We start from the raw sequence: 13,946 nt of genomic DNA on the forward strand, positions 1-13,946 counted from the left end.
AAGAACAGAAATAATTGATAAAAAAAAAAAAAGAAATATCTATGATCTTATCAGTATGATTTTTATAAATTCACAAAATTCATGAGATTCTATTAACTCTCTTCCCCCTTTCCCCTTTACCCTTCCTCAAGGAAAAAGAAATATGCTCCTTGTTGTCATCGGACTTCGAATGTGAACAACTCGTACGAGTGGTGGTGGACCATTCGGTAAGTAAAGAGGTGGGAAAGAAGAGAAAGAAGAGAAAGAAGAGAAGGAGGTGGAGAATAAGGAGGAGGAGGAGGAGGAGGAGGAGGAGGTGCACGCGTGGTGGTCGTCAGGATCGAACGAGGAGATATATCCTCTGCTCTCCTCGTGTGGGACCTATATAACTGTACTGTGTGTCTGGGTCAGGGGGCGGGCCAGCAAGTTTGTAGTATACTCTGTATATCGGACAGGTGTATCCCATTCCGAGTCGACGAGTTCTCGCGTGCACCTTCGCGATCGCGGACAGGCCGCAGTTGCCGCAATCGCAACCGTAATCGCCGCAACCGCGTGTCGTCGCGCGAAACTGCGGCTACTATTCTGATCTAATCAATATCAATACGCGTTTGGGATCGCGATCGAGATTATTATTAGGTGACACTTCGCGTGATCTCTATACTCGTTCATTTAAAAAAGAGAAAAAGAAGAAGTAAAAAGAAAGAAAAAGAAAAAGAAAAAAGAAAAAAAAATAGAAAAGAAAAAAGAAAGAACAAAACAAAAAAAAAAGAAACAATAGAACAAATAAGAGAAAATATTTTTGAACAAATTTAATTCACGTCGTGTCAAGTGTCGTGTATAATTATATGTACATATATATATATATATATTTTTTTTTTCTTTACTTTCTCTTCCTTCGGATCCTTTCGTATTTTCTTCCCTTATATTCTTCTCCATTTCTTTCGTTATTTCTCTCTCTCTCTCTCTCTCTCTCTCTCTCTCTCTCTTTCTCTCTCTTTTTCTTCCCCTCCTCTTCCACCACCACTGCCATTGCCATCACCGTCACCACTACCCCGCTCCTCCCCCATCGATTCTGGAATATTTGAAAAGGAAGAAGCGAGACAAGGCATCGATTAGATAGAATTCTATCCGGAGAGAAAAAACGTAAGGTACCAGTATCTATATTCAACAATAGCAAATTAGAAATTGATCCGTATATAAAATTGTACATGACATTATTTGTTATTCGAGAATAATTCAATGATAGGTCACGTTACGTTAGATTCACTGTTAATATAACTTAACGAGGGAATATCGTGCGATGGAATTTAATCCAATTTTCGTTACGTCAGCGATTGAGTTATTATGTCTACGATGAGCAAAGCAATTTAGTTCCGCTGATACGTTAATGACACTACTAGTGATATTAATCTCTCTCTCTCTCTTTCTCTATCTATCTATCTATCTATCTATCTATCTATCTATCTATCTCTTTCTCTCTCGGTGAGAGTAAAATTACCTGTCTCGTGTATGGTAAAGGTAGTGTTACAACGGACCACGTGGTATCCACTTTCTTATCATCATACGAGACGAGACTTTTTGTACTCTCGTTAGACATGGGAAATTTATAAAAATGAAATTTATGATCACTCATATTTTCTATGATTTAGATATTTCATATAATCTCGAGATATATACATATATTATATTTTTATATCTCAAATATTAATCCGTACATTAGAAAGTACATTACCAGTGATGAAGTATAGATCAATGACCGATGATCCAGTTTAAGTACGTTCCAGACCACATTGAGAAAGTGCAACGTGCACGGTTTCACTATCGAGTTGTCTGGTTGCTTCCTAGCAATCAATTACCATGCGATCGATATCGTGCAAAAGATAGATTAATATAGATCGCACGTGCACATATTACTTCGCTTACTCTATGATACATGGAACATACTCGTAAATCTAGATTTATGTTACGTTATCTCTTCTATTTCTTTTGTAAATATGTATAACATGTTTAACGAACGTGTCGATTTAATCATTTCTTTTTCATTTTTTTCCTTTTTTTGTTTTTTTATTTTCTTAACGAAATGATAAATGAAACTCATTCTCCTATTTTACCATTTCTATTCGTCGTTCTAATTTTAGGGAGTGAATTTTTAATCGAGAAAAAAAAGAAAAAGGAAAAGAAAAACCAACAAACAAACAAACAAACAAACGAACAAACAAAAAGACAAAAAAGCAAAACAAACGAACGAAGGAATCGAACGTTTCGAAAGATTATTGAAATCAATTCTATTGTCGTTCGGAAAGATCATAATATTATTTCTTTTTCATTTTTTTTTTTTCTATTATTATACAGAGAAGACGAATTTTAATTTTACAGATTTATAGAAAATCATTTGAACGAAGAGGCAATTTTTCGTATTGTTTTAGTATACCGGTAAAATATTTCGAAGTGGGTTCGTTCAAATCACGATGTGGTATGGGGGAGAGAAGGATTTTTTTTCTTTTCTTTTTTTTTTTTTTTTTGATAGAAAGATCACGGAGAGAATAAGAGGGAGTGAAATGATGTTAAGGGGGGAGAAGAAGATTTAAGTGGTGGTGGGGGGGGGGAAAGGGGGAAAGGAGGAGAAACGTACGGGGTAAACGTACGTAAGTACGTACGAACGAGAAGAGAGGAGGTCTCGAGGTCTCTCTTTTCTCTATATGGGTCACTATTAGGTATGTACGTACTCATTATACGAATGCCTGACTTTGGAATTACCAAACCGTTATATGTATTTGGCACTACGCCACATCTTACTCGTGCTCAATTCAGGACTGTTAGTATGGAGAAGAACGGACGGTGTAAATAGCCGCCGGTGATTTTTATTATTCTGAATGTGGTATAAGGTACAAGTGTCACGCGATTAGTCTGACACGAATAGTAAATCGTATACAATGTAATCGTTGTTAAGTTATTAAAATGATTTATGTTCCACTAACGTATCGATCGATCAATCGATTGATTGTCAAACGATTGATCGAACGATCGACAAATTCATTCGTAGGATTATTCGAATTTTATAAAAATTAATAAGAAAAAGAAGAAGAAGAAGAAGAAGAAGAAGAAGAAGGAGTGGAAAGACAGATGAGAGAGAGAGAGAGAGAGAGAGAGAGAGAGAGAGAGAGAGAGAGAGAGAGAGAGAGAGAGAGAGAGAGATGATAAGGTCGTTGAACTTTTTTCTCTAATTTCCATTTTGTTCCTACGAATTCGTCCTTGAATCATCTACGCGCGTTAGTCTAGAGATCGAGAACGGATCATCTTAGATCCCGTAATCGTTTAACTATTGCCATCATTCAAAGACCTCGAGGGTATTTACTATCGTATCGAAAGATCCTCCTTCTCTTTCTCTCTCTTTCTCTCTGTATCGTACGATTAGAAAATCGATCGAGTATGAAGGATAATACTTATAAATAATAACTCGTTATAACGTAGACGCACGGTCAATTATAGTTATCATTGGGAGGCCTCTCTTAAGTTAATTACTCGTAAGATCGTTCCGCGTTACTGGCACAGTGAACGCTATCGTCGATGTAACAGTACGTGCAGTAGATATATACATAATCTCGACCGCAAATTCAATGCCGAAGAGTCAACGTCCAACGCGACGGACCGTGTCAGCTGGTCAAGGTCTTGTTTCTTACAAGACGTTGACGTGATCTTCCGAACGAAGGCAAGTGTATGCAAGAGCAACGAAACCCACTTGCCTACATTCATAACAGATATATATATATATATATATATATATATATATATATATATATATATATATATATATGCGATAATAGAAAAGAACGATAAGAATATCGCCATTGTCTTTTTTTGTTTAAAATATAATTATTAATTTATTCTTTCGTTTGAAATTGAAATTGTTATTCTCGATAGAAAAGAGTTTAAAAAATTACTATATGATAGTTCTTTTTTTTCTCTTTTTTTCTTTCTTTTTTTTTTTTTTTTTTTTTTTTTTTTAAATATAACAATAAACAACAAGATCACGTTAGTTCGAACGATCACGTTAAATAATCACGTAAATTCGATTATTCGAGTTAATAGATCAATGCTTAGATCAATTCGTTATTTCGTTCGATCGAATAGATTAATGGTAGGGTGGAATGAGTTAGGGTAGGGTAACGTAGGATAGAGTAGGGAGAAAGGAGGGAGGGATTTGCAAAGAGATAACGGAGCGAAAAGCCGGACATTCGATAGGAATTTGGGACGGGTGACCTAGTGTGGTTAGTTGAATGAGGCGTGCTCGTCTGATAATTGCCGATCAAACATGAGCGAAACGTCGAACGACAGTGCCGATGTCGGCTTTTAAAAGTATTTTCTCCGATGGCTCTTCGGTAGCTACACGGTTAACGGTTAACGCCTCTATTCTCGTCTCCTTTTTCATTGACTCCCGTTTACGACATCCTATTGCACTTTTCTCATTACGGTGTTACCGTCTGCCTTTGCGATTACAGATCCAGTTGGCCATTGTGAGCACGCGGGAAAAACGTCCCGGTATCCCGGTGGCTACGTACATACCTCGATTAAATACAGGTAGATCGATGTTGTTTTCGATAGATCATTTCTTCGTATCGTTTGAATGAAGAAAAAAAGAACAAAAAAAAAAAAAAAAAAGATAAAGAAAAAAAGAAGGAAAGGAAGAAAAACCTACGATCAGATTTTTTTCACATCTATTTTTTTCTCTCTTTTTTTTTGTTCTCTCTTCTTTGTTTTTCTAGGGGTTGCACTCTCGAGTGCCTCACCGTGGACGCCAACGCGGTATGCGGTTACGTGTTTTCGTCCTAGCCTGTCTCCTAATCAAGGGGGTGAGTTGAATGTATATCTGTTAGAAAAAAAGAAAGAAAAAAAAAGGAAGAGAGAGAGAGAGAGAGAGAGAGAGGGAGAGTGGGGAAGGGGTGGTGATGGTGGTGGAGTGAAAGGCAAAAAAGAAAAGAGATCTTGAGATGTCCGTTTTAAAAAAGGACAAATAAATATACGAGGAGTTAAGAAAAATAAGAGAAATATGAATGGAAATAAGGTAGGTAAGAAAGATTTTGAAAATGGGTCGAGACCGCCCAGAAGCGAGATCGGATACGAGTTTTGCTCTCAGATAATTACAACATTATAACCCACATATTTCTCTCTTTCTCTCTCTCTCTCTCTCTCTCTCTCTCTCTCTCTTTCTCTCTCTGTCTGTCTTTCTCTCTTTCTCATTGAATACTCGAAGTAGTGAGTCGCAATGCCGTTACCCACCAGTGTTCTGACCCAGAGCTAAGGGCGACTTCAATGTCTCGAAATGGTTGTACGATCCGGCTCATCCGCCATGTCTCCGTGGACTGCTCGGCAAGCACTCTATAACGTTTTATCCTCTCTGGTACCTCTTTCTTCCTTCACCACCACCTCCTTCTCCTCCTCCTCCTCCTCCTCCTTCATCTCTTTCTCCTCTTCCTCTTTCCTTTGATCTTAACTCTCGTCTTACCTTGTTATAAGGTGCCGGCAAAAATCTCGCACGAGGAACGACCGGTTCCTCGGCTGTTACGATATATACACACATACACCTATATTTTCGCCCTCCATTCCTTGTGGCCCGACACGATTTCGATCCGTTCGCAGGCGCATGCCTTTTATCTTTCAACAAACCCGCAACAACCGTGCAGACCCGCATTCGGAATGCAATCTTAGCGATGGCTAACGCTTTCTTGCGTTTCTCTCTCTCTCCTTCCTTTCTTTTCTTTTTGTCTTCTTCTTTTTTTTATTTATTTTTCTTCCTTTTTTTTTCTTTTTCCCTTTTTCTTTTTTATTTATCGGGACCGTTGTACCGATATCGAAAAATCTCATTTCTTTTTATCGAATTCCTTTAACTTCTTCCTTCATGAATTTTGACGAACCTCAATTCTTTCCTTCGAGTTATCATTTAATATCATAAAGGATTTTTATATCCTTAGGATATGCGTCTCGCAGTAACCAGAAAGTAATATTTAAAATGATAGGGTAGGATTTAAAAATCATCGTAAGAGGATCATTTAATATTGATAATCTTCGAAGTATCGTTACTAAGTTATCTTTCTTCTATCTTAATCTCTTATTAATTTAAACGGAATATATTATTGAAATCATTGCTTATTAATTTTATCTTAATAATAATTAATTTGTTGAGAAGATAAATATATATATATATATATGATGTATTTAATAAATTATTATTGTAATTTTAGAAATAGCAGATAAATAGGAAATTTCATTATTGACAAAACCAGTAATGTATATAATAAATCTTATTTGGTGTTAGATAACGCTTCTGTAAGATCGTATAGACGATCAATGGAAGTACCATGTGTATGGTGAATGGAGCGTTTTACAACTTATCAGTGTCCACTTCTTCGAAGTAACGTTTAACCAGTGATCTTCCTCTCAAGAGACCCCTTTACGAGGTAGTACCTACTCAAGAATGTTGCACAGTCGACGACCGGTTTCTCGATGGTTTATCGCATTATTGCATTCTTCAAGAAGGGGAATGATTATTTCGACCCATTTACGCCTTACTTTTTCATCCTCCTCTCTCTCTCTCTTTCTCACTCATTGTCTTCAATCTTCCTCTCTTCTCGGTAAATTTTCAAAATAATTTTCTTCGACAATTCTGTTCGTCGAAAGAAGTGCGTCCGTATTATTTGATGTCGGTCAGGTTTAATCAGGAAGTTAAAAGAACGCTCCAAATAACATTCAGGATTGAAGAAGAAGAAGAAGAAGAAGAAGAGAGAGAAGAAGAAAGAAAAGAAAAGGAAAAGAAAAAGATAAAGAGAAAAAAAGCTGTCGTTACTTTTTAGACCGACGAGAATCCATCGGTGGTAGAAGCAAAAGCAACGGTCGTAACACGAGTGACCTAGTAGGCCTTCGTCGAATTATGGGACATGCGGGTTGGAAAGCCATGACGAGACGGGCTGACATTGTCGATCGGTCGTTGGAAGGCCAAGGAGAGTTGTGTTCGGTTTATTCGAAGAGCGCATCAGAAGTGGTGTCTTGGTGCTGGCCGATTGACCCGCAGCTAAAGACATGGCTGGCCCGTTATGCCCCAGGGTTACGCATGACGCAATCAGCCACTATACCCAACTCATACTTATATACAAACACACAACATCCCGATGCTCCTATTCTGTCTTTTACTTTACCTTTACAAAGCAACCTATAGTCATCATTCGTCGAACAGTTCGAACGAGTTTCGTCGATCTTCCTTGGTAGTTCTTTTGGTATCCTCTGACAGTTAAAAAGAAAACAAAAAAAAAAAAAAAAGAAAAAAACAGGAAAAGAAAAAGTCTCGAGCAACGATAAATGAGTCTAGCTATCCCGAGAAATTATCATTGATGTTCTTTAAGATATATCGAAGAGATTACTTTTTTTTTTCGCTTTTATTTCTCTTTTTCTTTTTTTTTTTTTTTCCTATCATTTTTAATACCAAGATTAAGGTGATAAAAACGTGAGAACGTTCTTTCTTTTTTCTTTTTTCTTTTCTTTTCTTCTTCTTCTTTTTCTTCTTTTTCTTTCACCGACGATGACGCGTGTGGTCTTCGTAAGACGAAAGAGAAAAAAAAGAAAAAAAAAGAAAAAAAAGAAAAAGGAGAGAAGAAGAAGAAGAAGAAGAAGAAGAAGAAGAAAAGAAAAAAGAAAAAAGAAAAAAAAATAAAGAAAAGATCTTTCGTGAGTCGCTAATTATGCAGGAGGCCGACGTTAATCTACTTTCGCGTTCCTCACCGTCATTAATCTTCTCCATAGGCACTTGATTCAGGCGGACTCTCGCAAAAAACCGTTTTCAATATCACCTCTCATTCTCTTTCTCTTTCTCTTAACACAGCTGGCTCGAACAGAGGAGGTGGAAGTAGTCGAGGCGATTCCAGGCGAGGAAAAGAGAAACGAGAATTCTGCGTTAAATCGGCAGGACAACGACATCAATAGTTCCGACCAGCTGGCACTTGAGTCATTGGGAGAAAAGGATGGGGCTGGAAGTCACTACAAATCTGGTGGTCTCCGAGGTAATCCACTTGTTTTGCCACCAGGTCGAGGTGGAATTGGGATTGGTCATTCACGACCTCATCACAATGTCGCTTATCACGGCCCACCACCACCATTGCCAGCGCACAAGACCCAAGCCGAGGCTATGGATAAGATTTATACGACCGGTGGAGGTGGTGTTAGCACCGCGGTAGGTGCTGAACCATGGCCCGCACCAACGCCAGACATGCCAAAGATCGTATCGCTCGACGTAAAGTGCGAGAAAAATTTAATGAAGGTCTATCTTGGCTTTGACAAGCCTTTCTATGGTATAGTTTTCAGTAAGGGACACTATAGCAACGTTAACTGCGTTCATTTACCTGCTGGACTCGGTCGTACATCTGTTAACTTTGAAATAAGCGTACACGCTTGTGGTACCGCTGGCAATACCGAAAATGGTCTTTACGGATATGGCGCTGGATCAGGGACCTACTTCGAAAACATCATTGTCATACAATACGATCCGCAGGTACAAGAAGTATGGGACCAAGCACGGAAATTACGATGCACTTGGCACGATCTATATGAGAAATCGGTTACCTTTCGACCATTTCCGGTCGACATGTTGGACGTTGTACGTGCGGATTTTGCTGGGGATAATGTTGGCTGTTGGATGCAGATACAAGTTGGTAAAGGTCCTTGGGCTTCTGAAGTATCTGGCTTGGTTAAGATTGGACAAACTATGACGATGGTATTGGCGATCAAAGACGATGATTCTAAGTTCGACATGCTAGTAAGAAACTGTATGGCACACGATGGTAAACGAGCACCGATACAGCTTGTTGATCAAAGAGGTTGCATAACCAGACCTAAATTAATGTCGAGATTCACCAAGATCAAGAACTTTGGTGCATCAGCTTCTGTATTATCTTATGCGCACTTTCAAGCGTTCAAGTTTCCAGATTCAATGGAGGTTCACTTTCAGTGTACCATTCAAATATGTAGATATCATTGTCCGGAACAATGTTCTGAATCTTCACCGTTACTCGAACCACAAGGACCTGGATTATTCGAGAATCATCATCATCATCAATCGAATGGACCACCTGATGCTGGATACGGTTTACCACCTCCTTTACCTATACCTTTGGAAGCATACTTGCAAGCAGCTGCTGGTAGACCGAGAGACGAAAGACGAAGAAAATCTAGGGAAATTGTAGCGACTCCTGAAAAATCTGTAGGTGTCAATAGAATTATAAGAGTCGTATCGACCGGTGATCTTACATTTTCCATCGATGAGAACAACGGAGACTTGAATGGTCCAACAATGGTTTTTCCTCAAAAGAGCGAAACCACGGCGGGCTCGACAATGATCTGCATGACTACACCTGGATTTGCTGTGACCCTCGTCGTACTACTTGCGGTATTACTTTGCTCCTGTATACTTTCTACTTATCTCTGCATACGCCTAAGACCATTCTCCGGTAAATCTAGAAAATCGGTTACGTATTGCAGCAGAGAACAGAACGGTGCATCTAAAAAATCGTCGAGGATGTGCTTCTACTCCTAGTGTATCTTCTTCTTGAACGTTCTTAGAAGAAACTATCTTTTTAACATTTGGCGAACTATTGGGACTGAGAAGATAATTAATTGTTTCTTCTTTTTTTTTTTTTTTTTAACTTTTGTGCCTTTAATCAATTTAGTATAATTGTTGCAAATGCGAGTTACCGAAACTTCATATACCGAAATACGAAGCTATCGATGAAATAATAAAAATTATCGGACATCTGGCACATTGTTTCTTAAGATTTCGCCACAAGTACGATCATTTTTATTAGAGATAATGATCCTTCAGGATGATCTTTATTTGATAACTTTATTGTGTTTCTCAAGATTATTATTCTTCCTTTCCCATATTAATTTGCCAATTTTTCCCCAGAGGCTATCGCTTTTCGTAAGCACGGTTTCATATAACACACTTAGTCATTATAAATTAAAAACAATTAAAATGTTTTTAATTTAAAAACATCATTATTCTATATCTTGCATTCATTAACGAAGAATATATATATATATATATATATGAAGCTGTGCTTCGTTAACAAGAAGAAATATCGAAGGGCGACGACGTAAAAGTGCCGAAATACTTAGTCAAAGATAATCAAACTTAATTTTGCGTTGTTTATCCGTTTCACACCTATTCGTTTTAATTTCGTTTTAACCTATTATAATAATCTCATATGCGATTTATTTGGTATTTGGGTTACGTCTTCTTTTTAATCATTTAATTTAAGTGACATTCTCATTAACGATATGGATAAGAAAAGAAAAGAAAAAAAAAAAGAAAGAAAGAAGAAGAAAAAAAAAAAGAAATAAGGAAATCAATTCTACTTGCAATCTCGTTGTGTTGTGAAAAAAATCTTGAAATATTTTCAAGCATAGACGGTGCCAATAAATTATTTTTGTTTATATATATATATATATTATTTATATATATATATATATATATATATATATATATATCAATAATAATTTACAACGTAATGTAAGCAAAGTAATCGAAATTGAACTACTATTCATGTACAAGATGACGAAAAAATAAAACTGTAAAATTAAGGTGAAGTGGAACGATTTTTCTCGCGTTTAAAATATCATTTAACGTTCTTGCATCGTTAAATTATTTTATTATTTATTTATTTATTTACTACATATTTTCTGTTTGCGTTTTAATCGTTACGTATATATATATATATATATATATATATATATATATATATATATACACGATATCATCTCGGATTATTTTTCAACCGATTATTTAACGTTCATTTAATTATCAACAAATTTTAATTACACGTTTAACGATATATAAAACGGAATATATTTTAAATTGTCCTAGAAAATATTGATAGATCATACAGATAATTTAAATAATAATTTATAATAATTACTTCAGACGCGAACGTGTTATTATTAAAAGAACATAGAAATAAGTTTATTTGAACGTACCTTTGCTTATTGGACGAGCGTTTCCAATTTGAAGGGCAATGTGTTTATATTTTTATACGTGTATGTTTATAATAAATTTATTTTTATTTACAAAAATGTATATTTTATTTCATTTTATTTTACTTTATTTTATTTTATTTTATTATTTTTATAATTATAATTATATCTTACCCACGAGAGGACGTTGCTTAAGAAAAAAAAAAAAAAAAAAAAAAAAAGAAAAAAAATTGAAAAAAGAAAAGAAGAAAAAGAAAAAAAGATTCTCTCTTCTCATTTTATTCTTCTTTTTTCTTTTTTTCTTTTTCTTCTTTTTTTTTTTCTTTGTTTTTTGTTTTTATTATTTGTGGGACGAAAATCATCGGAGCTTGCAGTAATCATCCAAGATCCTGTAAATATATTTATTGTCTTAATCGTTTAATGCATATTATTAAATAGAAACACAACCTCTGAATTAATATCGCGAATCATGATTATCGATTACTTTTATCTCGAATAATTTTTAGTTTAACGCTATGCAAAAAAAAAAAAAAAAAGAAGAGTATCGCGCTTTATAAAAAAATATTATTTAATATCATCAACGACGTTAATGATTAGAGTTGGTCGTTTTTAAATTAATGTCTCCTTCTTAATAATTAAACGTACGAAGAAAATAATTTTTACACGTGTACACGTATACTTATCATTAACGCAAAGTTTTATTCTTAACAATTAATACGTGTTGGGAGAGGGAAAGAAAGGAGAAGAGAGGAGGGAGGGAGGGATGGAGTTGGGCATTCGCGCCTTCTTTATTCTTTTTCATTGTTGTTCGCTTTTTCTTTTTTCTTTTTTCCTTTCATTTTTTTTCTTTTTTTTTTCCTTTTTTTTCTTTTTCTTTTTTTTTTTTTTTTTTTCTCTTTTCGATAAATAAGTAATACTCGACGAAACGACGAGACGCGAACGCCATCATAATAGGCTAATCAACTTTTACAACGATTATACAAATTATTAATATCTTACTTAAAGAAGAAAATACGTGACGTCTTTTGTGATAGCAATGAAAGAAGACGATGCTTTACGATATTAGAAAAGATATTCGGAAAAAAAAGAGGATCAGGCGAATACATTCGAAATAAATTTTCTTTTGTTTGAAAAAAATAAAAAAATAGAAAAATAAAAAAATAAAAAAATAAAAAATAAAAAATAAAAACACGAAAGTATTTCTCTCTTCTTCCTGAATTAACTTGCGATCGATGGCGCCTGGTTAAATAACAACGAACTCATTTCTAGTTTCTAAACACTTAACTACATGTCACTCGATCCTACAATTTAGATTATACATACATATACGAACTTCTTCATCATTATCATCGTCATCATCATTATCATCATCATCATCACTATCATCATCATCATCATCATCATCACCATCACCACCATCATCATCATCATCATCATCATCATCATCATTATCATCGTCATCATTCATCATCAATATCGATATCAACAACATGACACCTAGAAATGATCAATTCCGTTTACCTTTCCTTTGTATATATATATATATATATATATATATATATATATATATATATATATATATATAATTTTTATTAACTTAAATAATAAGAAAATTAAACAGCACGTACAATTCGATGACTTCAGGTAGACAAGAAATGATCTTTTCTCGAATGTATCGGCAATGAAGAAGTTGTATATTTCCAGACACGTCTCGCTATTATCGCTTAAATATCGTTTCACGATATTCTGACTTCGAGAGAGAAAAAGAGAAAGAGAGAGAGAGAGAGAGAGAGAGAGAGAGAGAGAGAGAAAGAGAGGAAAACAAAAAAAAAGAGAGACAATACGACTTGGCATTAATGGCTCGAGAAGTATAGTTTGAACGATCGAAGATCAGCGTCCCGTGAATACAAACGACTAAATCTTTCGAGAATGTACTTCGGAATAAGATGAAGAAGAGAATAACGAAGAAAGATAAACGAAAAGAAAAAAAAAAAAAAGGAAAGAAATGCGTTGGAAAGAAAAATAAGATAGAAATAAAGAAAGAAAGAAAGAAAGAAAGAAAAGAGACTATTACTCTCGACTAAATACGACTCGGGAGATTACTCGGGCGCGATCCTACGCACTTACGTTTTACTTTGTACAGCGTATTATTGCACATAGTCTCTCGGAGAGCATTTTATCACTGTCCGATAATGCTGTCCGATTATATTCGTCGAGTCGCTGGAGTCGTTACTTTCGGATCAGCCTCTCTCGATCGATGGTGTCTCCCTTGAGACAATCTCGTTCGTTTGTTTTTGCAATTGCGCCGATGATGATGATGATGACGATGACGTTGCCGATGATAACGACGATGACGACGATAACGACGAGGATGAGGACGATGACGGTGGCGGTGGTGGCGGTGGTGGTTGTGGTCTCGTTGTACAACGTACACGAAGGAAACCATAAAGCAACCAACCGTTGGTCGTAGCGACCGGTCGATTTTTTCTGCTATTACCTACGACCGCTTCACGTTGTGCTTGCAATCGATGCAACATAGCACCGGCAACTAATGCAGAGACTACGGCTGAAAGGGCTACGACGACGAACAATGCACTGAAGCCTGGCATTGGCAAACAAATACCATATACAACCTCCTCCCTTATTCTACCTTGAAATACCGTCACGGCCTCGGCATGGGTGTCCGGACTGAAGGCCAGGTCAGCCTCAGATATTACCTCGTAAATTCCGCTTACACCAACGTCCGCACTTCGAACCTTTCTGTCCGACACCACCACCGATCTCTTTCGCCTCACGTTAGCCGAAGACAAAGGTGTCACCGGTCTTGAACCTCCGTCCTCTTCTAAATTACGTGGCCCGTGAGGGAATTGTTCACGGTCGCTCTCGTATCTCGTAACTCTCTGTGGTTCCTGAGATAAAAGATGCAAGTTCAAAGGATATATCAATTATTATAA

General features: G+C 36.2%; 2 protein-coding genes across 11 annotated transcripts in view; one reads left to right on the plus strand and one right to left on the minus strand.

The window, feature by feature from the left end:
• Positions 1-363: 363 nt before the first annotated feature.
• Positions 364-10,616, plus strand: LOC124429093. Of its 6 annotated transcripts, none has more exons than XM_046973921.1 (4): positions 364-1,127; positions 4,479-4,557; positions 4,743-4,829; positions 7,850-10,616. In XM_046973921.1, the coding sequence occupies exons 3-4, from the start codon at positions 4,785-4,787 to the stop codon at positions 9,554-9,556; spliced, it is 1,752 nt and encodes a 583-aa protein (XP_046829877.1). In that variant the 5' UTR covers positions 364-1,127; positions 4,479-4,557; positions 4,743-4,784; the 3' UTR covers positions 9,557-10,616. The 6 variants fall into 6 exon arrangements, with proteins under 6 accessions (XP_046829877.1, XP_046829879.1, XP_046829882.1 ...); XM_046973923.1 differs by having other exon boundaries at positions 364-1,122; XM_046973926.1 differs by having other exon boundaries at positions 364-405.
• Positions 10,617-12,578: 1,962 nt separating this feature from the next.
• The window catches only part of LOC124429090, a 29,165-nt gene continuing 27,797 nt past the window's right edge, over positions 12,579-13,946 (minus strand). For all 5 annotated transcript variants that reach the window (XM_046973917.1, XM_046973914.1, XM_046973916.1 and 2 more), the window contains one exon: positions 12,579-13,901. In XM_046973917.1, the coding sequence (XP_046829873.1) occupies positions 13,233-13,901 (669 nt within the window). In that variant the 3' untranslated portion in view covers positions 12,579-13,232. The remainder of the gene's footprint in view (positions 13,902-13,946) is intronic.

The sequence above is a fragment of the Vespa crabro genome, chromosome 14 (assembly GCF_910589235.1).
Source record: "Vespa crabro chromosome 14, iyVesCrab1.2, whole genome shotgun sequence".
Classification (NCBI taxonomy): Eukaryota; Metazoa; Arthropoda; class Insecta; order Hymenoptera; family Vespidae; genus Vespa; species Vespa crabro.